At 37.2% G+C, this 25,215-nt stretch overlaps 1 protein-coding gene across 2 annotated transcripts in view; it reads left to right on the top strand.

Annotated features, from left to right (window-relative positions):
• pcdh15b (protocadherin-related 15b) overlaps positions 1–25,215 on the top strand; it is a 201,985-nt gene that overhangs the window by 104,501 nt on the left and 72,269 nt on the right. For both annotated transcript variants that reach the window (XM_067576200.1, XM_067576199.1), the window contains 7 exons: positions 3,070–3,198; positions 12,319–12,438; positions 12,608–12,793; positions 13,847–14,083; positions 15,131–15,247; positions 19,545–19,685; positions 24,349–24,461. In XM_067576200.1, the coding sequence (XP_067432301.1) occupies positions 3,070–3,198; positions 12,319–12,438; positions 12,608–12,793; positions 13,847–14,083; positions 15,131–15,247; positions 19,545–19,685; positions 24,349–24,461 (1,043 nt within the window). The remainder of the gene's footprint in view (positions 1–3,069; positions 3,199–12,318; positions 12,439–12,607; positions 12,794–13,846; positions 14,084–15,130; positions 15,248–19,544; positions 19,686–24,348; positions 24,462–25,215) is intronic.

Raw genomic sequence — 25,215 nt, 5'->3', positions numbered from 1 at the left:
AGAAAGTGACAGTCAGTGTCAGCTAAAAATGAAAAAGCTGTTAGATTAATGTTTTTGTACACTAGAACTCTTTGCCAATGAGAAAGAGAGAATAAGAGTTGGAGTTTATTTTGCCAACCAGGACGTAAGAATTCAGAATAAATTTTCTCACTTGCATATATGAGTGAAATGCTCACACTGTGGGCTGTCTGTAAAGGAGAGCAAAGTTGCACTGGAAGACTACAGTGGACAAAACACAGTAGAAAACAGTAATGAAAGGATCCTTTAAATGCTTTAAAATATGTATCACTTCTGATACCAATCCTTAGGATCAGCTTGGGGCATTTCTATCTACAACAATTCTTTGTTTAATGTTTCTGTGGGTGTTGCTGCTGCTCAGCTGTCACCTTTTTGTCAATACTTGAAAGTTTTCTCTGATTGCTCATCTCTCATCTTTGCATCTGACTCTTGATATCAAAACAGTAGCATATGTGCTACCCAACCAACTCTGCTGTGCATTTTTCATAGTGGGCCTGCCGTATAGTTGATAAGAAATTATATGCGGTTATTCTGTAATGTGGTTGGCCGTTTTTCAGGCAATGTACCCTATTAAAAGTTTGGTTGCACTTTATTTTATGATACACTAATAAGATGTAATAAGCCGTACACTGTATCAAATTAGACAAAAACTAGAAATATGTTCTTTATTAGACAGTAAACAAAAACAGTTATACCCTAATTAGACACCATATACCTAAATTATGCTGTAATTAGAAACTGTATATAATTGCATATTAGTCCCAAAATATAGGCCTACATAGATACTATTATACCAAATTATACTTTAATTAGACACCAAGTGGGAGATCATACACTATTAGACACCATTTTACAAGATCATAGTCTAATTAGAAATCAATTACAATGCCATATCAGATCCGAAATATTCTACAGTTATATTCTATTCTACCCTTACTACCAAATAATGCTGTAAGACACTACATTTAATTCTACCAACATGAGCCTTTGATGGCTTAATTAGACAACACAGGCTGTAATTAGATGAATTTAATGCCATATTATATTGGGCATAGCCTTTATAATAGTCAGACAAAACAGAGAGCTCAGAGAACAATACATTTATTTGGCCTTTATAATTTCACTTTCTTGCAGGATCATTTGTTGTTCATTAGAGGAAAACCGTAAACTAAAGTCAAACCACATCAGATCACATCTGGTCGCTACTTCACACATCGCTCGTAACCTGGATGTTCTCCAGAGTCCCATGGAGTTGGGTGCAGGTGGTAATACATACCCTAATACATGCTTCCTCAACGCTCTACACCCATACCAGTTAAGACATCAGACCCACGTCACTACCTGACCCCAGTAACATTAGGCTGTGGAAGCTGCCGTGACCTTGTATCTTTATTTCCTACTGTTAGACCCTTATTAGACTTTCTTAATGGGTAATTTGCGACACATTGCAACAGAACTGTACTGTAAACAAAAGTGCAATCCATCTTTATTTCCCACTGTTAGACCCTTATTAGACTTTCTTAGACAGTAATTTGCGACATATTATAACAGAACTGTACTGTAAACTAAAGTGAAGACATACCTACACCTTCTTCAGCTGTTCCCGTGCACTGTAGTCTAGTAACAAATGCTGCAGGCTACTTAGACATCATTTAATGCCGTGTCACTATTCAAGGTATTGATTCTATTGAGGGTAATTAGTGACACATTTCATCAGAACTGTACCATAAACTAAACTGAAATCACATATCTACTGTACATGCTAAAATGTTCCAACCAACGTCCTGTCTGTCCCAGATGTCTGTTATAAATCTTAACGTGTCACTTTCAAGACAATCTTGATAGTAAATGATATATAACCAAACACACAGCAAACACATTAAGTATCTTAGTTGATACAAGACATGCAATCATTTTTAAAGAAACATACCAATCAATATTGATGTGCAACAGTTTATTTGGATAAACAACACAGAAAAGGATATTCATCAAAAGCACAGTTTCTTGTGGTTAATATAACAATTTGAATTCTTAACTCTTGTAATTCCATCTGATACACTTTTTAGCTGTTTCCAGCAAGGTGCTGAAGCAGGCTAATGCTAATGCTAACTCCAGGAGCTGCCAACAGTCCTTGTCGGAACTCTGGGAGGAAAACAGAGGCTCTAAATGACTGAACTCTTCATCAACATGAGCGTTATAGAACATGCACACCTACAAAAAAGCAAACTTACCCAACAGCGTTATTTTTGCATCGTTTCTATCCTCTCGGTCCTGTTACAAGCAGCATGTACTTTCTCAGCTCTCAACTCTCGCAGTGAACTACATGCAATCTCACTAGACGAGGGTGTGTCTCCCTAACATGAATTTTGAATTGTTAACATGAATGGCATATGCGGTTTCTGATTACAGCATAATTTAGGTGCATGGTGTCTAGTTAAGGTATAAGTATATATATATATAGTTACGTCTTATTAGTGTACCATAAAATAAAGTATGACCAAAAGTTTTTTTATTGTTCCACACTTTTGAATTTTGATAAGTATACTGTACATATTTTTTTTTTATCTCAAAGCCCAAATGCATACACAAAATAATTTACTCTGACCCTTGGCTGCCCCTCTTAACTGAGTTTCTCATGTTTTTCTTAATTATGCACATCTGAAAAAAACACCAATATCCATTTTAACATTGCAAGGGAAGGTGCAAAGTGCAATAACAGTGAACAGATTTTAAATGTACTTTTAGACTCAACAGATATTATACAAGCACAAAGGAATAGGACAGCCAGTGCCGGAGTGCAACTAATTAGCAAGCAAAATGAGTTCTTTATTTTGTTTCATAAGGGAGCTGTTAGGAAGAGAGACAAATAGACTGAGATAGATAGTAAAATAAAATACTGAAATGTAAAGATGAATTAATCCTGTGTACTCTGATGATGAATCACAAGAAAAAAACAAAACTTTGTGACGCTAGTCAAACATTTTAAAAACTTTAGATGCTTTTTAGCAGACTAAAACAGTAACACAAATTTGTGCCTGTGTTTGTGTGTAGACCTCCACTGCCACGGTGAACATTGTGGTGACAGATGTTAATGACAATGACCCACTGTTCGACTCCACACTGCCAGTGAACCTCACTGTCACCGAAGAGCAGGATCACGCCTACGTTGGACAGGTCAAGGTAGGAAGATGCACATGTGTAGACACTTGCACAGAGAGGAAAAAAACACCTATTAATGCATATCTGTCCTCACTACTTTTTGATAAATTTTCACTGTAATATGTATATATCTAGTCTGTATGAACATCTATGAGTACACCATATTTCTGTGAGAGCATGTGTGTGTTCTTTGCTTGCTAATCTGTACATTTTGCACACAAATTTGTTTTGAGCTTTTGTGTGCACTAAACCTTTTTTGTTATGATGACTCACAAACAAAAAAGCAAATTTAGATTACAACTCTCATTGTATCAATAATTCCTGACTGCACATCTGCAATTAACAAAACACAGTCGGGCCTTGTAAAATTATTCATTCATTCTCTCGTTACACTATGCTTTTTTTTTTTTTTTTGTGGCACTTAAGTTATGTTTCTGCAATCCACAAGGTCACTACCTTGAGAAGAAGACCTATAATTACTGAAACTATATACATCTTTAAGACTCATCTCCATTTCTGTCTTCTGTTCCACAGTCCTGTACCACACACATAATTGCAGCACACACAGATTCACAGAGACTCTAATTAAATTCAGCTCTTATAATCTTTTACAATGGGGACCAGAGATCACTAACATAACTCTGTAAACCTTGGTAGCTTTGTAATTAGGACTGTATGTTATCATACTCAGAGGACTATGTGCGAGCGTGTGTGCGCATAATTTGCAGGTGGACAGGAAACAAGGATTTGAGAGAACAGTGTGCGAATGTCTTCTGCATTCATGAGGACAGTGTTGAGTGTTTTCCCGTGATTTTAAAATGATGACTTCTTGTTAATATATCACTCTTTTTTGAGGGAAAAATGTGATTTCTTAAAATCCTTTGTATTGTAATTTTTTGATGTTTTTATGCCTCCGCACTGGCAGCAGCCGTGGCCAGAGGCATTATGCTTTTGGGTTGTCCATCCATCAGTCCATCCATCCATACATACGTCCATCCGTACATTTGTAGGTCCGTCCGTCCATCGGTCCCATTCTCTCCAAAATGCGTTATCTCAGGAACGCCTTAAGGGAATTTCTTCAAATTTGGCACACGTCCACTTGGACTCAAGGATGAACTGATTAGATTTTTGTGATCAAAGGTCATTGTCACTGTGACCTCATGTCCATCCCGTTCTTGTGAATGTGATATCTCAGGAACGCCTGGAGGGAATTACATTACGTCGGGCAAAAACATCCACTTGGGCTCAAGGATGAAGTTAGTGAATTTAGAATTTAGTGGTCAGAGTTCAAAGGTCAGGGTCACTGTGACCTCACAAAACACGTTTTTGGCCATAACTCAAGAATTCATACACTAATTATGACAAGTTTCACAGTCCCTAAGTGAAGACAGAATGTTTCTCACTGGAATCATACATGTCAATATAATAACTCCCCTTTTGCCACAAAATACACTTAATACCTTTTATTAAATTCCTTTAAAGTCTTCACTACAAATATTGTATGAGTCTGGACAGACATGGATGTAAACTGCAACTTGACTGGTTGGTGGAGGCATACAACCGCAAGGTGGTACTTCTAGTTTTTTATTTATATTTGTTAATATAGTAAAAGGATTCCACATAAAAGTACACTTTGGGTGATGTAGAGCTGAAATCAGTTAGTCGATTGTCTAACGTGCTGGTTCCAGCTTTTCACATGTGAAGTTTAGCTGCCTGTCTCACTGACAGCAACAAGCAGAAGGAATGTGATGACCTTCTACGGTACCAGCAACAAGACTGGACTGTTAGACTCACAAAACAAGCATTTGCAGACATCACTTTGGGTTTTATGGACTAAATAATTAATCAGTTATTAAAAGGATTGATATACAGATAATTCAATAATGAAAATAAACATAAGCTGCAGCCCTAGTTTGATCCTTTTTGATTGTTTTCAACTTACTGAACCATAAAATAGCATTTTAGCATAATAAGTACGGTAAAACTCATAGCTTAAAAGTTGAACTAATTGTATTACTGTATTACTACAACAATGGCTGATTTTTTGTTTGTTTGGGGGTTTTTTAAGGTTCAGAGAGTTCCCATAGGTATTTTTCCTGGGAATAGGAAATACATTTTGTCCAGAATTCTTGTTAGATAGCAGGATCTCAAATATATGTATTTAACTCCAGTGTCTATGTGAAATAGATCTAGATATGAGAGGGCAAATTTGAATAAAATTGTAAAAAAAAAAAATACAATAAATAATACTAAATCTGTAAAACAAAGAAGAGGATAAAAATGTTGCACATGCATAAGTAACATGATCTCACCTCCACACTGCAGGATGCATTTTCACCTGAATCAGCACCCTCGTCTCCACTTACTACAAAGACTCATGGACTTGTTCCAATCCTAATAACTGACTCATGTATTCCCCAGACAGGGGTCATGGCTAAATCTGACACTTTGATAGGCTCTGATCTTTAAAGATGCTCCCTTAGTTGCATGCTTTCTTGGATTTGCTCCAACCTTAATTCATAGCCTTTATACAGCAGTGTCAGGGGTCTTTGATCAGTCTGACACTTTGCCAGGTTCTAAATGTTAATCATCCTTCTCTGGTTGAACTCTAGGACTACTCCTGAGATAAATATATGGCCCTTGTACACCAATGTCTGGGATTTTGAACGAGTCTTACTTTTAACAGGTTCCAAACTTAAAAGTGCAATCTATCTTTTATTAGTTGGACCATTGGGCACAATTCCAAACTCCTAAATCCACCTCTATTCTTTAAGAGGAGGTTTTATTCCAAGCATTCCAAATTTGAACTCCCACTCAGACATTTAGGCATGCTTCAAATTCAACATCCAAAATCCCACCCTAATCTTTAGAGAGGGCACTTGAAAGTATTCCAATCCTGAACTTCCTCCCTCTCAAGGACCCTTGGATATATTCCAAACCAAAACAGACGGTGTGATCCCTCAGCGGGCTGTGCAAGGCACGACTCTGGGCCTCATTCCAAACCAGGGTCCGTACCTGTAGGTATTAAACAGATTTCCGGAAGAATGAATGGACCTGACCTTGGTTTGCTGATGCTGGTAAGGTAGAGAGAGATGGAAAGAGGGGGAGGAAGCGAGACATGCATGGGTGGCAGAGAGAAATGGGAGAAAGACACTGGGGAGAGGTGGAGAAAGAGAAAAGAGGCGACAACAGAGCTCAGGCTGCATTCTTAAACTGACTTTCATGAGTTCAAGACATGGTTTCTATCTTAAAGAGGAGAAAAGGTAAAGATTTGGTGAATTCAGAGAGAGGTCATATAACCATTGAACATACTATTAGGTTAAAATTCATAAACAAATGTATACATTGTTAAATAAATCAAAACTAATATAACATTAACATCTTTTTATTCATTAACTGATTAGTTTCAAATCAATGCTTGCTTCAAGAAGTGGTGTCACCCATCAAAGACATTCTGTAGTGTGCTGGTTCTTACCGGTTCTGACTTTTGATCGGTGGGTGCATTTGAACAGATTGTTCAAGCCTATTTTAAAATGCCTAAACCCGAGGTTGCTTCTTCTTTTACATTCTATAGTGGCAGACAACATGGAAAAGAGTCAGGTTGATTCAAATGTAATTTGGTAATGTTAACAACGTCAAACTTAGAGAACAGTGGATGAGGCTACATAATAAAACCTGCACTTGCCACTTGATGTCTTTTCACAAATAACGATGCTTTGCATGCTGTATGCAACATTGTTTATCAGGCTAGCTGCCTCCTAAAGTACCCCTTCATCAGTTTACAGTTTGGTTTATCCCTTCATGGCAGGGTGAGGTAATCATGTGCCAGTTACGCCTTGAAGGATTCAAGCTTTTCTTCCAGTCCAGCACAACAACAGATGATTTTCTTGATTTGCACACCTTCAGCCACATAGAGGAGAATGAATCAGTTAAATCACCTGCTGCAGTCATTAGCTGGAATAAAAAACTGCAGGCTGTTGGCCCCCTATATTATGATTGCCTGTCCTTACTGCATGGTTGTTTACTCTCCGTGTGTAATGTCAGTGGCAATGTGCTGCACAAAAATGGCTTGTTTAAGACCGACTGTAAACCTTGAATTTAATTCAAAGTGTACATATTTTAAAATGGGTTTAAATTGATTTTATGAGTCAAAGATCTTTGAAAGAAAAAACTGTACCCCTTCGGTGGTATGGTGAAGCATATTTTTACTTGTCTTAACCGTGTTTTATCACAAAAGCACTCAAACTAGAAAGAAAGAAAAATGAAACTGATTTGACACATCCTTAGAAACCAGCATGAATCCAAGAAAAGAAAATAGAAAGCACAATGTTATAATGCTTTTCCTTTGTTTTATTTTGGAGGCTTTATTTCAGATTTGATCTCAGAATAGACAATCAGACATGGCAAAAACCTTGACAACAATAACAACAACTGACCCCCACCACCTTTCACCCTTCCACCTACTGAGAACTTTTGTCAGGAAAAGAAAATAAAGTCCAAAAAGTGTGAAACCTAGAAGACAGGGGATGTGCATTAGGATATATCTTGACTAACATTTCTTTAGATTAGTGAAGGCAATGGAGAACTTAAAACCATAGGAGTCTGTCTTGTACAAATGAAGAGTGGACCCTGGTCTTATACAAATCCCATATATTCTCATCCAATTTGAGCACTGAGGCCTCCCACATGGCCTTTAATAATGGATAAAGAGAGGTAATCAAGACAAGTGATTTTCTTGTATTCTTTTCTTTATATTACCACATGCATATTTAAGTGGCACTTTATGTGTTGAAATGGCATAGATGAAGTACCCCTACACTTTTAGTGATAAATCAATGTTTCCTTTGTCACTTGATGTGTATATAGAGTATGTGTTCCTCCTGCTCAATCATTTTATGGGATGCTACACCCAAACGATTAAAATTAAATTCAGGCGAAACACAAATGTTGCTTGATTGGAAACTGAATTGAAAAGATATAACAGGGAGACAGACACAGAAGCAATCACACATACACACATACAGAAACATAAGTTGTAGGAGTAAGATCTGAGTGATGGCTTGTCTGAATGTGTAACTTAGTGAGACAAGACTCCCACACTGTTATAATACCTGACTATATGGTTTATTGATGCAGCAAAAGAAATGTGCACAGGGAGAGATGAGAAAAAAAGCTCAGTAATTTAGTTTCAGTAGCAGGTACTTCTCTCACTGTATCTAGGAATGGAATTATAGGCAGAGGTGAGAAAGTGAAGAAAACAGAAAAGGAAAAAAGGGGGAAATTGGAAGAAAAGAGTTATGGTCACCTGAATTAGCAATTGTAAAGATAGAGTGTAGATTTCAGGCTTGAAGCTGCTTTTTTTTTTGCCAGTTTGTGTTGAAAAGCAGCAGACGTAAGGCAGCTGAGACATTAATCCTATTGTGTTTCTGGCTTTTAACTGTCTGGCAATGTAATTATGCCGAGAGAAGTGTGAGAAAGACGGTGAGGGAGGGATAAGACACAGACGGGGGAGAGAGAATAGAAGAGGAAGCATTGAGGGAGAGAGAAAATCAGACACAACTCCAGGAACTGCAGACATCAATATGTTTGACATCAAGGCGATTAATCCTGCCCATTTAAAAAGGGTTTAATCCAGTGTCTAAAATGAAATGCTATGACAACTTTACCATAGGACGCTTGAAGGACAGTTTTATGGACAGTAATGTTTCCCTTGTAATATATCAGACATCTGCCCTTTTCATAATTCTTCATATGGAAAAATAACCGTCCATATATCCCTTTTTTTCATATTTTTCAGTAAATCCAGTTAGGTGTCATCATAGGACTGAAGTTTCTATGATGGTTAAAACTCAACTCTCAAAACAGGACTACTACTCTACTCTTGTTCACTTTCTTGCGGAGAGTTAGATGAGGAGATCAATACAACTCATGTTTGTACAATGAGACTGGAAGCTAGCCTGGCTCTGTCTGAAGGTAGTAAAATATGCCTAACAGCACCTCTAAAGCAAATTAGCAAGTTATATCTTGTTTGTTTTAATCCATGAAAAAACCAAAGTGTAAAAGTGGATTCCTGTTTTTAATAAGGAAGCTGTGTCTCCTGGTATTAGCATCATATTTAACAACAGACAGACATGAAAGTGGTTCTGATCTTCTGATCTAACTCTCAGCAAGAAAATGAATAAGCATATTTCCCAAAATGCCAAACTTATACTTCGATTTATTTTTGCATTTTGAAATAATTTAATAGCACATGTAAAAAAAAAAAAAAAAAGTAAAACTCACACTTGGTGACAGCTTGGCATCTGTCACTGAAGAGTAAAGATTCAGTTCATTTATTTACAACATTGCTTTTCATGGGTGTTAGTACGGTAAGAGACATGCAAACAGAAGAACACACAACATCTGCCTCTCCTCCGTTTAATCCTGCAATATGCACATTTACAAAATTTCCTCTCTCCTGTCAGTTTCCCCTCACTACAGAATTTCTCATCTCTCTCTGGCCCTCTCCTTTCTTTCTCACTGTTTCTCTCAATGTCCATGTTTGATTCTGTCTCTCCCTTTTCCAAACAACCTCAGATAAACATCCAAAAAGCTGGATGCTCCATTAAATTTATAACAGTGTTACACCCAGATAGCTATGAATCACTGAATACAAATCACATCAAGAGGACCTCATTGTTCTCTCTCTTACAGTCTACATGCACTGGCAAGGCAGAGCCTCATTTCTATTCATCCTAATAGTCAGTGCGTGAGATAAGATGAAACTTTAATTGTCCAAAATTGGGCAAACAGCGAGAAATGGGTCGGTTCAACAGCAAGCAGCGACACAGTACAACAGATGTAATAGTAAAAGTATAAAAATAATTCAAACTGAGTAAAGAAGGTTCAGTAATATTCAAGTGACAGAATTCATAATCCTCAAGTAATAGGAAGAGGAACAGTATGTGAAAGTTACAGCATATGGATGATGTTCAAATACAAAATGGACTTCTTTAAATAAAAAAAAACAACTATGGGGCTTTTAGTTTTCAGTCTTTTAAAGACATTATCTTGCTTTTAATTTAGGTTTGGTCATTTTCTCCTGCCTTAATTTTAGTAAAAATGTATTTACCTACATTTACCCAAATTTTACCAGATTTTCAAGTATAGTTTATTTAGATTTAGATTTATTTAGATTAGTATATTTAGTCTTTTGTACATGATTTTAGTGATCCACTATTAAAAGTATTTTAGCCAATCACATTAGCAATCAAAATTCATTTGACTAACTCACTTTATCAGAAATACTGTATCAGTCAGTTAAGTAAAAGTTGCCACTGTGCCCTAACTTGTCCCAGAGTGAGGAGCTTAAACTTGATTGATCAAGAGGCAAACAGCAGCTTAACACTAACAAATCATCCAATAGGAAGTTCTTCTGCATGGGACATGGTCATTTGAATAATCGACAGCTCAGTTAGAAATTTTAAATGTCTCTTTGTCCTAATGATTGATGTCCTCATTGCCTTATTGTCATCCAAGGTGCTTTTGGTTCATTTAGTTTTTAGCCACACTAGTGGTGGGGCAAATGTGAGCATGCTAATATGATAAACTAAGTTGGTAAACATTGCACAGTGTTAGCTTGAACTTATGTAGATTTTGTCAGTTTTTATTCTCAGTGATCATTATATTTTCATTAACGTCTCATCATTGTCATGGTAACACCTTTAGTCAAGACAAGAAAATTTATTGTCATGATTTTTGCTGACAAAATGAACACTGAAATAGATAGTGCATGCAAATACCAGGCAGTCAATCTTTTTTAACATTTAATCAACAAAATAATCCTCTTGCAGGCTAATGTTGTTGATATGCAAATTCCTGACTAGTGAGGCCTTGACTGATAACATTAAACACATATGCACATATACACGCACATACACACACACACACACATATATATCACTGTTTCTTACAATAACAGGTGTGAGGCAATTATTTCTAACACTGACAACACTAACACTCAAATTATAATTTTCTTGGGGACTTTTAGCCTCAAAAGGCAACGTAAGCAAACCCGAGCCCTGCACACACAAACATCCTCACACACAAACCATTTTTAATATTTCCTCTTTTCTACGCTCCTCTGTGCTGGCCTCATCTATTTTAATGCCGTCAGAATGCTGATTGGACAGGATGAGCACTCAGACAGGGTGAAAGGAACACTGGCTAGCAATTTGTCACCTTCTTAGCTAACTTATTTTAATAGTTGAAAGAGATGATATGGAAAAGGAGTCAGAGTTTGACTGTAGTCCATAGATATAGCAAGATAGTAAGATGAAAGAAGTGCAACAAAGAAAAGAAGACACTGTGCCACTTTTTCTCCACGGGAAAAATGAAATCACTGTCTCATTAACTCTGGAAAAGTTGAGCAATTTCTACTGGTGGAAAGTAAGTTTGATTCCTCTGGACCAGTTGTAATAAGTGAAAAAATAGAAAAAAAGAGAGCTGACACCAGGGGATATATGAGACTGCAGAGAGGCACAGAGAGAGAGCAGATCCCCAAGGTCTGTCTTTGTCACCTTGTCAAAGCAATAACTCAAAATCTGGAATTTCTGTGTGAAACCTATAGACAGGAGCAGTAACATAAATAAAGGAACCAAGAAAGGAAGGAAGAGAGACAGAAACAAAGTTATTAGACCTCTTTTTGTTGTGTGTTAAATACTGTAAGAAGATGAAATGTGTAAAATGGTGTTGGGTTAACAGTATAAGATGAAGAGATCAAAGCTTACACTCATGAATTGTGGATGCATACCAAATGGGGGGAAAAGTTCAGAGTGAAACTGTAACGCAGGAAATAACACTGATAAATCTGAGTCATTTCTCTTTATCTCTCCCTCTCACACACACACATTCACTCACCCCATTGCAAATATTCTCCTTTAGTCCAGTCAGAGGAAGTGCTTTATAGATGATAAGAGGATTGAAAGAGGTTTTACCACTTGTATACAGTCATACTTCATTCACACACATTTAGTTTGATTTGAGAGGAAGCTGACTTCATAGGCAGACTGATGAATTGCATTTCAAAATGTTGTGTGCCTATTGTGTACATCCATGCGTCATCTCTGTGTATTTGTGTGTGTGTGTGTGTGTGACCTCTAGGCTACAGACCCAGACTTGGGTGCAAGCGGTCAGGTTCATTATCGGCTCATCAACCACCAGAAGCTGTTCTCCATCAACGCCACAGGAGCTATCAGAACCTTAGTACCACTGGACAGAGAGGTGAGAAGAAGTGACACATTTGTTCATAATTTCACCACTGTCATCAGATCTTGAATGCCACATGAAAAATACTGCAATAAACCAGTCATAAGGATGACATTATAAATGGTTTTTTTTTGTAGCTGCAGTGTTATATTTGACCATGAATGTCATGCATGTCATCCTGAAGGTGAAAGGTCACTATTTTCTGATCGTTGAAGCCTGGGACGGTGCAGTGGACCCGCGGCGATCCCGACTAACGCTGTCTGTCACCGTTCTGGATGTAGACGACAACAGCCCAATATTCACCCAACAAACTTACAATGTCAATCTACCAGAGAACAGCCCCAAAGATACAGTTATATTACAGTTAAAGGTAAGAGGATGGATGGGTGTAGTTAGTTTTGTAATCATTGACAGTACAAAATATATAACAGATTCTGGACAAATATTGCCATTACCATTATTCAAGGATTTATGTAATCAGTTATTAAACACACAGTGGGAACACATAAAATGAATTAAATGAACTAAATCCTACACACTGCACCCTTAAAGCTTTTATGCTCAGCATATTAGTGTGTCCAAACTTTTGACTGGTACTGTATATGAAGTCATTATAGCATATTTTTTATTATAAGTACTAAATGTAATCAGTCATTAGTCAGTCAGAACTGAAGAAGCCTTTTGGATAAGGTGAAACGTCTTCAGGAATCTAAAGCAAGTCCAGTTGACCTTGACTTACCCCATCTTTAGTGCATTATATTGAGGTACATTGTGTTTTTGCTACCAATTTTCACAGTTTTTACCTTCCTGTATGAGAAATTATTACATTATGAGGTGTATTTTGGCAAAGAAAATGCAACTATAAAAAGTCAAGTAAGTTCATCAAAAAATAAATATCCCTAATACAACTATACTATACATCTTTAATAAAGGATTACACACACTTCAGAATGAAGTGTTCAAAAATCATAAGAAAATTCTGAGTGAAACAAACAATTGTTCAAATTAGAGATACAACCTGGGAAAATTTGTCTGCAGGTCCAAATTAAGGCATTGATATCAGTTCAAGTCATAAAATAAGTTGAAAGTTTGAAAAAAGTTGAATGAACAGATGGGTTTATTCTACATTCCAGAAGCAAACAAGTCTAATTTGATGACACTTACAGAGATCCTGTTAGTTGTAGAGAAATGTAAGATGAAAATAAGATATGGACCACCAGCTGAACATTAAAAGTTACTATCACAGGCCTTTCAGACATGCCAGCTCACCACAAGACCTAATGGAAGTACTTCAGTCTGTTAGTAGCACCAGTACATGAAGATATTTGTCCCTTTGGCAAAATTCAACATTCTGTAAAATTACAAAGCAATGATATAACTTTTTTTCCTCATTCTCCGACTCTCTTCTCTCTCTTCTCTGTAGGCGAGAGACGCTGACCTCAGCTCCAACCTCACATATCGAATCAGAACTGAAGGCTCGGACCAAGAGATTGTTCAGCTATTCCACATTGACCCAGTTACAGGAGAGTTGTCAGTTCTTAAAGTTCTGGACTATGAGACCCTAACTGACCCAGAAGCCACTTACACGTTTACTGTAGAGGCCTTGGACACAAAGGGAACCATGCCTCCCGGACTAGCCTCTGTTTCTGTCAGAATAATGGTAAGTGTGTAGGTGTGTGTGTGTGTCTGTGAGTTTGTTTGTATTTCTCTCTAATCATCAGGATAGAAACATAAGCAAACTAACATCTCCAGAGAGAGGTCAATTTGCCACTCTTTTGATTCATTTTCTTTTCACTTTAAGGGAAATGTTTTGGGGTAAAGCATTACTGTAAAGGGACACTGAAATCTGTGAGTCACAGTTTATGCCCATTAATTTCCAACAGGATGCAAGTAAATTGCCTCCCACAGCATTGACTGGCTATGCGAAAAAACATTGGAAAATTTGATCTTAACGCAACTAAATGCAAAAATTTCCTGGAAGCTTCCTTGTGATTTGCTGAAAACAAAAAGTAGTGGGATTCCTACAAGCACAGTAGTGCATAGGTGGTGACATCTGAGACTTATTAGTTATACTGGTTATAACAATAAGCTGCCAAATTCTGTCCTTTTCACAATGTCCTTGTTTATGTATTGTTTTTTCATCTGTGTCTCAATTTGACTACTGTAAAACAAATCCATCATTAAGCCAGTCTTTTGGAAAATTTTAAAAAACACTATTCTTCTGTGGTGTTCTTACTTTGAAACTTGCTGTTACCTAGTATTGTGTCACATTTATTCTACTCACTACTGCATTTCTTGTACTCACAAATCAATTGATATTTTCCCAGATTGAAGGCAGAAAAACAAAACAAAAAACAAACAAAACTCTAAAGGAACGAATCATTCAGCATTAGCAACAGGTCATGGGCTCAAAGGTTAGGTCAGCTGGATTGTTACTGTCAACAGCTGTTTTTTGTCCCCTGTGGAGGCCAGATATCCCCAAACCTTCAGTGAGTAATTTAAGGGATTAGAGAGAGAAACTGAAAATGAGAATTTTGTTGAATTTAAGAATTAGAGCGAAAACAACTAGCAGCTTTATCTACATAGTCAGTTTGCACAGCACTAAAATGTGTAAGATTTCAGCCACTCACAGTAAAACAAAAACAGCCTGGTTTAATATGTTTACACTCCTAATGCATACTCCATGTTTGTACATCTCTCTCTCTAGGACATGAATGACTTTTCTCCGGTATTCAGCCAGTCAGTGTACCGAGGCATGGTTGCCCCTAATGCTGTCAAGGGAACCATTGTAACCACAGTGAAGGCCAATGACTCTGACCCTGTGGTGAGCATTTCCAGCTGTTGCTATTCAATCAAACAGTTTTTCACAGTCTGTTTCTCAAATTGTGTATGGGAATGATGGAAGATAATGATGCTTGTCTTCCAGAGTGTGTGTGTGTGTGTGTGTGTGTGTGTGTGTGTGTGTGTGTGTTTGTGTGTGAGTTTTGAATGTGTTTGCACTTCTTTCTCTACTGGAGTAATTTTTTCACCTCAGTGTAACATTTAGTGATACATAAATTGGACTTTTCACACTAAACATCTTTGTAATATGAGCTTTTTTATGCCTCGTGCTGTAAAATGAAGGTTAGCTCACTTTAGAGTGTTCCATTGTGAGCCATTTGATAGTCCGGTGGAGTTAACCTCAGGTTTAAAAGGTTGTAAAAGGCTCATATCAGAGTCAAAGTGCAGTGTGAGAATACCTTGTGAGGATTTGCTGAGTCACACAGCTTTTCGTTTAAATGCAGATATGAAATGCAGTGGCTCTGTGAAAAATAACTCCCACCTTTTTATAAGAAACAGAAAGCAACCAACTGGTAAATTTGCAATTTTACTGTATAGTAAATGCCCAAAATAAATATTTATGGAAAAAGTCCAGAAACACAAAAGTATCTTTACTTTGTATTAATGCTCAGGAAGCCATGATGGTATTTTTCACTCCCCCATCTCCTCTACGCTGGCAGTGTTACCCCATAAGCCTCTTTAAAGGCACCAAGTTCCTTTGACTAATGTGCTTGCTGTCTACCTACATCAGCTGAATTGATTCAGACTTGAGTTTAAGCATCAAGCTGTGCTCTCTTGGGTCAAAAAGTAACATTATACTGTCCGGCTGTATGCTATAAAGGTACTCCCAGTGCTCAAACAAGGTACTAAATAGCACCTTAAAAGCCCTTGCATAAACATATTCAGGTGTAAATGCCATTTACCTTATACCCTTCAAACCCAAAATTCATCTCTAAAGTACAGATCTTTTTAAGAATTTGTCACAGTGAAGTTTTGCTGACTCACTACGAGCTGGTATTTATTGGAATCTTACAGTGGAACAGACAGCTTGAGGTACTGCTCACATCTGCAGTGCTGCTACAAACTCTAACTTTATTCTAGCTTTTTTTCATTTTTTAATTACAAATGATAATATGAGCTTAACAATTTGAGTGAAAAGTTGAATCTTTGAAAAATGTGCATGAATTTCAGAATATCTTTATGTCCCCCCACCAGTCCACCAGATGTTCTCATGCTTTTCTGCCTGCTTAAGACTGGACTGAGTGGGAAGAAGAACAGATAAGAGAGGTTGCAGATTATATTTACGCACCACGTGAGAGACTGTTGCTTTCTACACTGACTCACATGGGAACTAAGTACTCAAGTGAACTATAACACTAATGATGTTATTCAGAGCTGTAGTTGTCTTTTAGTTCGATTTATGTTGTTTCATGCAGCCTTAATGTGCAAGTCACTCTGCTTGACATACTGATTATTTATGTTTTTGTCAACAGCAATATATGCTGAAGTGTATTTTGCTGTGTGTGCTCGTTGGGACTTATGCACTTATTTAAATTGTGTTCATGTGAGTTCTGGGACGGTTTGTACATGGTTATATTGTGTTTTTTGGTTTCCTGTTTGCTCTGTTTCTCGTCTATGTTCCTTTACTCCACACCTGCTCTGCATCAGTCTCATTAGCCCTGCCCTGCTCCCGGTGTCTTTCCCAGCCAATCAGCTCCCAGCCTGCCCTTGTTGTCTTGCCACCTGCTCCTTGTTATTTCATTAGTTCAGTTTATATTTAAATCCTGGTTTTCAGTTCAGTCTTGTTGGATCCTTTGTTCGGTGAAGCTCAGTTTTGTTCTGTCCTGTTCAGTTTTACTTTGCCTGCACATAACCTCCATTAAAGAGTATTCTTCAGTTCCTGCTGTCTAGTGCCACTCCGCATAACATCCTTATGCTTTAATGACAGCATGCACCCGAGCTGGCATGGACTACACAAGTTTGTGCAAAACTTGATGTCCCAAATTATCCCAACATGATTTGACAGTGTTCCAAAGAGCTTCTTGTGATGTCACAGAATGCTTGGCTTTCTCAGTCTTCAGGTGCCCCCATAAATGTTCAATGGCGTTGAGGTCAGGTGACTGTGGAGGAATGTCCATGACAGTCAGGACTCCTTGGTCTTCTTTGGTCTTCAAGGAGCTCTTGCAAAGCTTTGAAGTGTGTTTGGTGTCATTATCCTGCTGCAGTATGAATCCTTCTCTACAAAGATGCAAACCAGAGGTTATAGTATATCTCTGAAGAATGGAGTGGTACTTTTCCTTGGTCAAGGTGTAGTCAATTCAGTGCAGGTTTCCAACTCCAGAGTAGGTAAAACACTCCTAGACTTGAATATTCCCGAACTGGTATCGGTTTGATACACTGTGGTATCTTTCTCTCTCCTGTTCGTCTCCTTACATGCACCCTTCTGTTAATGCCATAAATCACAAACTTGGATTCATCAGTAAATGGGACTTTTTTCCAGTCATCCACTGTGAAATGCTGGTATTTCTTAGCCCACCCCAAGCGTTTGGCCTTGTTTCCCCCTCCTGAGAAGTGGTTTAGAAACTGCTACTCGTCCTCTGAGACCACACAGACCGCCTTCTTTTGACAGTACTTTTGCTGATTGGAGTCTTGCGTTCTTTATATAGCAAATTCTGTATCTGTGGAGTTGCTTTTCTATCTCTCAGGGAACTGAGCTTGATGTATTGATCTTCTGATGGTGTGGTCACTTTTGGTCTGCCTGATCGTGCTTTGGATATAACTGATCTAGTTTCTGCAAACTGTTTAAAAGTTCTATGCACTGCCCCATTAGAAACCTTTAGTCTAGCCATGATTTGACGCTGAGAAAGCCCCTCTTTGCTTAGAATAACAATTTGACTTCTGACACTTTCACTTAGTTCTGATGCCATGTTTCCCACTATCACAATGCTACTTAGTAAGCAATGATCTGCTCCTCTGATGAGTAGATTAAATCCACCATCATCTGAATGCATGCTTCAGTGGAAGGGATACAACTCAAGGAAATCTGACCTTTTGTACAAAAGAGTTAAGTTGGTCAATGCCACAAATTTGCTTAAATTTGATTGCTGACCTAGAAATAGTGCAGAATCTTAAATATGTCTTCTTTATTTTACATGTCATAACTTGTTTCTGAACCCTCAAACTTTGTGATTATTTCCAGGTTTATGTGAAAATATTAAAATAAATACATACATTACATTAATTTTGCGTGGAATGCAGTTTTTATAATTCTGTAATTTGATATTGACACTGTAACACCCAATCTTTCAGTGTTGAGTCTTGATGAAAATATGACCTTAGACACTTTTCTGTTTACCTTGGATGCCTTTATAATTACTGGCTGTGTGACTTGGACTTGCTGTGAGTTGCACCTGCCTGGTAAACATTAGACCCTGGTCCTGTTACCGCAATATAATTTGTTGACGTATCAGATTCATAGCCCTAATTAAGACACTGCAAAGTCTTCATGATTTAAGACATGTAGCAAGATAATCCAATCCATGACAAAAATAATACAGAGATAGTTGTAAGCACATTGTGCAGATGAAGTGTTCGTGTGTTGACATTTTAAACATCAATTCTATCCATTCTTTATTAGTAGGCAATTTTAAGCAGTATAAATGTATTCTACATCTGTTGCCATGGCTGAAGAGCACCACAATCTCCTGTTTTATCTGTTCAATACCTTATATAAAAAGTGTTGTCAATAAACTTTTTACAAATATTTTTAGATTCTTAACATAGACATTACAAAGACATCATGAGTTAGGGTTAGGGTTAAGGTAGGGGCAAATTGTAGGTATTTGCAAAATGTACTTTCTAATTCTTTAAAACAAGTATTGGTCAACCTTTTCACCCTGAGAACAAAATAAAAGTAAATTTAGTATCTCACCCTAAAATATATATGCTCATTAAAGCATACTCAGATGACTTGAGAGGTTAATTCATGATAATTCAGAGTGCCTATACTTGGACTTCATTCATCCAAAGTGGTGGTGGTGTGTGTCCTTGCTGGTTCATCAAGTATTTGTACAAGACACACTGTTTGACATCCGGTTCAAAACTAATTGCTTTGGATCTTAAATACTGTAACACAGTGATTACACAGTCATTACTATACTGTGCTTTAGTTTGAGGCTACTTCGTAAAAAAGTGACAATATTCCAGAAAGTATACAAGAGACAGTCCATCCTTTAATGCAACATTCATCTAAATCTGTCTTCCTAATGTCAAAGCATATACTGTGCTTGTTCTCTCCGTAGGGTACCCCAGCAGGTCTGGTGCGCTATAAAGTGGACCAGGAGGCTTATCCATACTCTTCCAGTATATTTGGTGTAGAGGAACAGACAGGACATGTGGTAACCAGAGTAAACCTCAATGAGGAGCCCAACCTCAAGTTCAGTGTAAGTATACACACAATTTAGCACAGCTTCCGGGTGACCATTAATCCCTAAAACACTCTATATTGTATGCAGAATTCTGTATGTCTGATCAGACCTGCCCATATTGCAATCTAAAGTTTACTTTCAGTCCTGTTTAGTACATTTCTTTTGTACCAGCAATGCAACAGAATATCCATTTTATTTTACACATGCTTTATAGTCGCATAAAACATGCACCCACAATGGAGACATACAGCAATAAAATATTTTCCCAATGGACAGATATTAACTTCCATCAGTCCATAATGTATTCAATGTATTAAATATGACTATGTGGCAGTGAGTCTATATCACATTGTAAATACAATATAGAGCATCACTGAATGTATGCACACATGCAGCTCACTCTCATGCACACCCCAAATGATGGGCACAGAGAAGACTGGTAAAGAGACAGCCAAAGCCAGTAAAAACAGATTTTTTGATGGTCTACCGGCCCAAAAACTGATTTTTTTTAAAAAAAAAATTTTTGATGGTCCATCAGCCCACCGATGTGGCGGCAGACCGGGATTTGTCCCGGTATGCCCGATGGCCAGTACAACACTAAAGGTGTCTTAGCCAACAGCATGAAAATGAGAATCCCTATCCATTGTACAAAGTATACTGCAGTAGCTTATTAGTTTCAAAACTGCCTTCCCCCTTCAATGGGACGTTGGGCTATGCTAATTTCATCTTTTCATTGGGCTTTAATTAACACAACAAGGATTCAGCGTCCTCTGAAGATGTCACTCGGGGGACTAATTCTACCTCGTTTGCTCCCAATATCTCTAACAAAGTGAATCATTCCAACACTGTTTACAACTTTGGGATTATGACTGATATAACTCTAAGGTATAATTTTTACAAGGACAGAGACATGGTCATTGACAAATAACTAATGCATCACATTATAAAGGCACCACAGTATTTCTAATAACCATTTTTGGGGCAGGTCAGCATGCAGATTTGTATCTGGACTGAAATGACAGAAAAAAGCTTAACCACCACATATTCCAGTGAAGTAAGTAAGTTTCCAGCAGTTAAAGATGTTGATTTAGAAGGTCCCTGGTTAAAGCATGAGTTAAAATATGATTAAGAAGGGAAGTACAGTTTCAGTGACAATTTCCCGGGCTAAATGAGAGGGAGGAAGTGTCTTGATATTTAAGTTGGGCCCTCATTAGGATTCCTTTAGACACATTTATTAAAAGGATAAATCCCATCTCGTATTTAAGGGGGTCCTTAACACAAGTATACAGAAAATAAAGTACATAGAGCAAAACGCAAAAACAAATACTCTCACACATACAGAGACAAAAGTTCTCCCAGGCCTAGCTACTCCCACACCCAGTGATTCCCTCAAAAGTGCCAAAATACATACATTAAATGTACACATACCTATACAAAGCTATATACATACGTTTACATGATCCTACACATTAGAGATAAATTATTTCCATTTCTCAAATTTAATTAGAGGCAAGCGCATGTTGTTTGAAGAAATGAAAGGAGGTAAGAGATCTAAGTGAACTTGGCAGATTATTCCAATTAGATGGAGCTTTAAAGGCAAGTCACCCAATATCTCTGTCATTTGTCATTTATACCTTAGACTATACCATGACATGATGGGACTATACCTAGATGGGATTAAATATTGTTTTAAGTAAGAAGGATAGTTAAAGAAAACCAGTGCAACCAGTGAAAATGTCATTTAGATTTTGGTGTTAACCAATTTAGCCACTCATACATACATAAAGCAGTGATGGGTTCTTTAAGGACACCTCAAGACAAATCTACAGAGAATATTATAAACTACATTGAAAAGATCAAGATTTGTTTCTGAGGTATTCTGATAGACAATATCTGCATAATCCAGTATCGGTAATGTCAACTGTGAAATAATTATTTTCCTGACCTGTAGGTTGAAACTGTTGGCAGAAGTATATAATATTCTCAGGCTGCAATTTTTTTTGTTTATCACTGAGTTAATATGGGGCTTAAAAGAAAGTTGAGAATCAAGCCAGAGACCCAAATATTTAAATTCTTCCACTTTCTCGAGTGGTGTCCTATCTAAGAAATTAATCGACCAGTTATTGGTTAAATACAAAGAATTAGGTCTAGTGCCAAACAACATACTATAAGACTTCTTCTATTCAGTAGAAGTTTGTAAAAGAAAACAATTTTTGAGTGGCATCAAAATCAGCCTGTAATGTACATTGAATTTGTGAGATGTCAGGCTTGAAAGAATAAATCACAGTATCATCTGCATATAATATAATATGACAATCAGAACAGATTTGTGGGAGATCATTAATAAAAATGGAGAACAGCGATGGCCCTAGAAATGAATGAATCTTGAGGTACACTTTTTTCATGGTCAAAAAATCTGATAGACTGCCCTGATAAGAGACATACTGTCATCTGTGGTGAAGGTATGAATTGAATCAAAATAAAGAATATTTTGAAAGACCAATAGCACAAAGTTTGTCAAGGAAGAGGTAGTGATCAACTATGTCAAACGCCTTAGTAAGATCTATAAATATTGTGCTAATAAGCATATTATTGTCCAATGAAGAGGATACGTCATTGATGAATTTTATGAGGTCAGCTGTTGTAGATAAGTTAGGTCTGAAACCAGATTGATATGGAGATAAGATGTGAAAGTCATTAATATATTGAGATAGTTAATTCACATATAGATAAAGATCAATTGAATAAATCAGACAGATGATATGCCAGAACATGAGAGGTAAGTTTGATGAACCCTATCTCCAAACCATCTCAACTAGCACCACTACCTGAGCTTAGATCACAAATAACCTTCTGAAGATCAATTTGACGGATTCTTCTAAAGGAGATGGAGCTACCACATTTAGAGCTATCCAATGAAATATCAGAGAAGGGAAAATCAGAAAATTGTGAACTGCAGACAGAGGAAAAATGCTGGTTGAAGGCACTAGCAATTATAGAGGGATAATTAACAACTTCATTATTAACTCTGAGTTGTAGTGCTTTTGGTGGATTAATTGATTATATTATTAATTCTGTTCTAAAACTGTTACAGGTTATCAAAATCATTAGATAAAGTCTTTATAATAATTAGATTTAGTGTTTCTTGTTTTGGTTGTACATATATTCCTAAATGTTTATATGCGTTCCAATCAGCAGAGTCCTTTTTCAAGCAATATTTTCCCCAGGCCTTAGCTCTCTGTTTAAAGAGACTTATACTGTAAGATCAACATTAATCTTGGGTAAAGGTCTACATTTAACCTTAATTGTTGTCCAGGGGGCATATTTGTCTATAACATTAATAAACTCAGTGTAAAAGAAGTTCCATGCATCTTCAACAAATGGTATTAGCTGAAACCAGTGCCAATTTATGGCAGTTAAAAAGTTCAATATCAATATTTTACATTGTCTTACCTTGGTGCATCTTGGTGGAAGATGAGGTACTTTAATCTTCCAAACACAAAAAACAGAGAATAGAAACAGAAACGAATGGAGTGGCCACTGAAACAGTCAGATAATACCCAAGATTTTATAATTCTACCAGGATGGGTGACAAGAATCCAATCTAACAAGGACTTAGACCTGTAATCAACTCTGGTAGGCTCACTTATGAGTTGAGTCAGATTTATACTGCCAAAGAGGTTTCAATCACTGACAGATGAACGATCTAGCCAGTTGCTGTTAAAGTCACCCAAAATTATCATTTCATTTGGATGATCTAAAAAGTTTATGGTAGACAAAATACACTTTGTAGATGCTAAGGGAACATTTGGAGGTCTGTAAATATTTCCTATAGTCAGTTGTTTGTTTTCATGAGACATTCAAAATACATAGGGTTCTCTTTTGGCACAACAAGCTTTGAAGACAAATTTGAAGAAACATAAGTAGCCACTCCTCCTCCTCTAGCACCCCTATTAGCTCTGTACAAAACATAGGATCAGAGATATTACTATGCAACCATGTCTCAGAAAGTGTAATTACACTAGGTTTATCATAAACAAGCCAAGCTCTTAAGAGATTAATTTCAGGAGGTAAGCTCCTTACATTCAGATGAATAACATGTAGACCTTTAGCAGTGTTAATTATGTGGAGATGGCAATAAAGAAACAAGATGTTCACTTAAGTACATCCACAGATCATGTATTGGGTATATGATAAAAAAAGAGGGACAGGAGGTAAGGGGTAGGTAGCAAGATAGCAGTGCACGCACACACACACACACACACACACAAAGATTATCTCAAACTGGCAAAACAAATACATAAAGACAAAGCAGAGCTTTGGGTCTGGTTAACAGTTTCCCCCCAATTAAATGAAGAATGCAGGCTAAGCAGAAAAAAATAAGCACACAAGTAGGATAAACACTTGTCCTATGCTCCAATTCCCATGCAAATAATGTGCTTTTAGATTGTAGGCAACAAAAATCTAGACAAGTTTATTATTAGCTTGTCATGCATTAGCTACATCAATTTAGTTGACTGTCTCTGCTGTCAGCAGACTGTAAAATGGTGTGAACTGATGTCTTTACAATGTTAGAGGCTATAAACAGAGGGTAGAGGCAACATTAGTTGTCAGCTGTGTTGCAAGCAGGTATGTGAATATCTGCTGAATGTTCTGACTCTGTGTATTTGATTGGCAGCTGGTAGTGGTGGCCTATGATGATGGTGAACCTGTAAAGAAGAACACAACCCTAGTAGAGATCACAGTCCTTCAGCCCTCTATCATTCCTGTCTTTACTCAGGAAGAATACAGGTATACACACACACACACACACACACACACACACACACACACACACACACACACACACACTATATCTTAAAGTTATAATCCTTAAAGAATAACTGAACACCACCTGAAAATCTTGTCTCTGCTGACGTCCGGTGGTTTAACTTCTCAGCATTCTGCAGTGATGTAGAGGTGAACTCCAGGACCTTGTGACATCACTTTTGGGTTAAAGAGAGGTTAAACGGACTTACAACTTACCACCAAGGAGAGCAGCAAAACGTTGCTTTTCAGTCTGGTGTTAAGTTACTCTTTTAGATTCCATTTCTGGTTGATGTTGTGGCACCTGTTACTGGTGGTTACATCTTAATAACAGGTCTCAAAGTTCCATTTGAAATGACAAATTTATCAATTTGCTGGGGGCAGGAAATGCTCTTTGAGCAGTTAATTTGTCAGACATAAAACATAAGAACACAAGCAACTTGTGTATCTACTAATTTTAAGTCTCCTTTATAAATTGCTGTTGCTATATTGCTATACTGCTGTACCAATGCAAATATGTTTCATCTTCGAAAAATACTGGACCTGCTGTTCTGCTCTTTTGGGTTATGTTATTATGTGACATAAGCACACAAATGATGTGCAATGTACACCATTTGAGTCCAGCACAGGAACGGCGGATTCCACAACTAACAATGCTACTATTTAAAAAGGTAACTAATGATGTAAATATATTTAATGGCTATAGGAAAATAAGTTCCAGCAGTGAATAGTATCAAAA

The sequence above is a fragment of the Thunnus thynnus genome, chromosome 20 (genome assembly GCF_963924715.1).
Source record: "Thunnus thynnus chromosome 20, fThuThy2.1, whole genome shotgun sequence".
Lineage (NCBI taxonomy): Eukaryota > Metazoa > Chordata > Actinopteri > Scombriformes > Scombridae > Thunnus > Thunnus thynnus.
The sequence above is the reverse complement of the archived record's forward strand: the minus strand, read 5'-3'. Positions and strand labels throughout refer to the sequence as shown.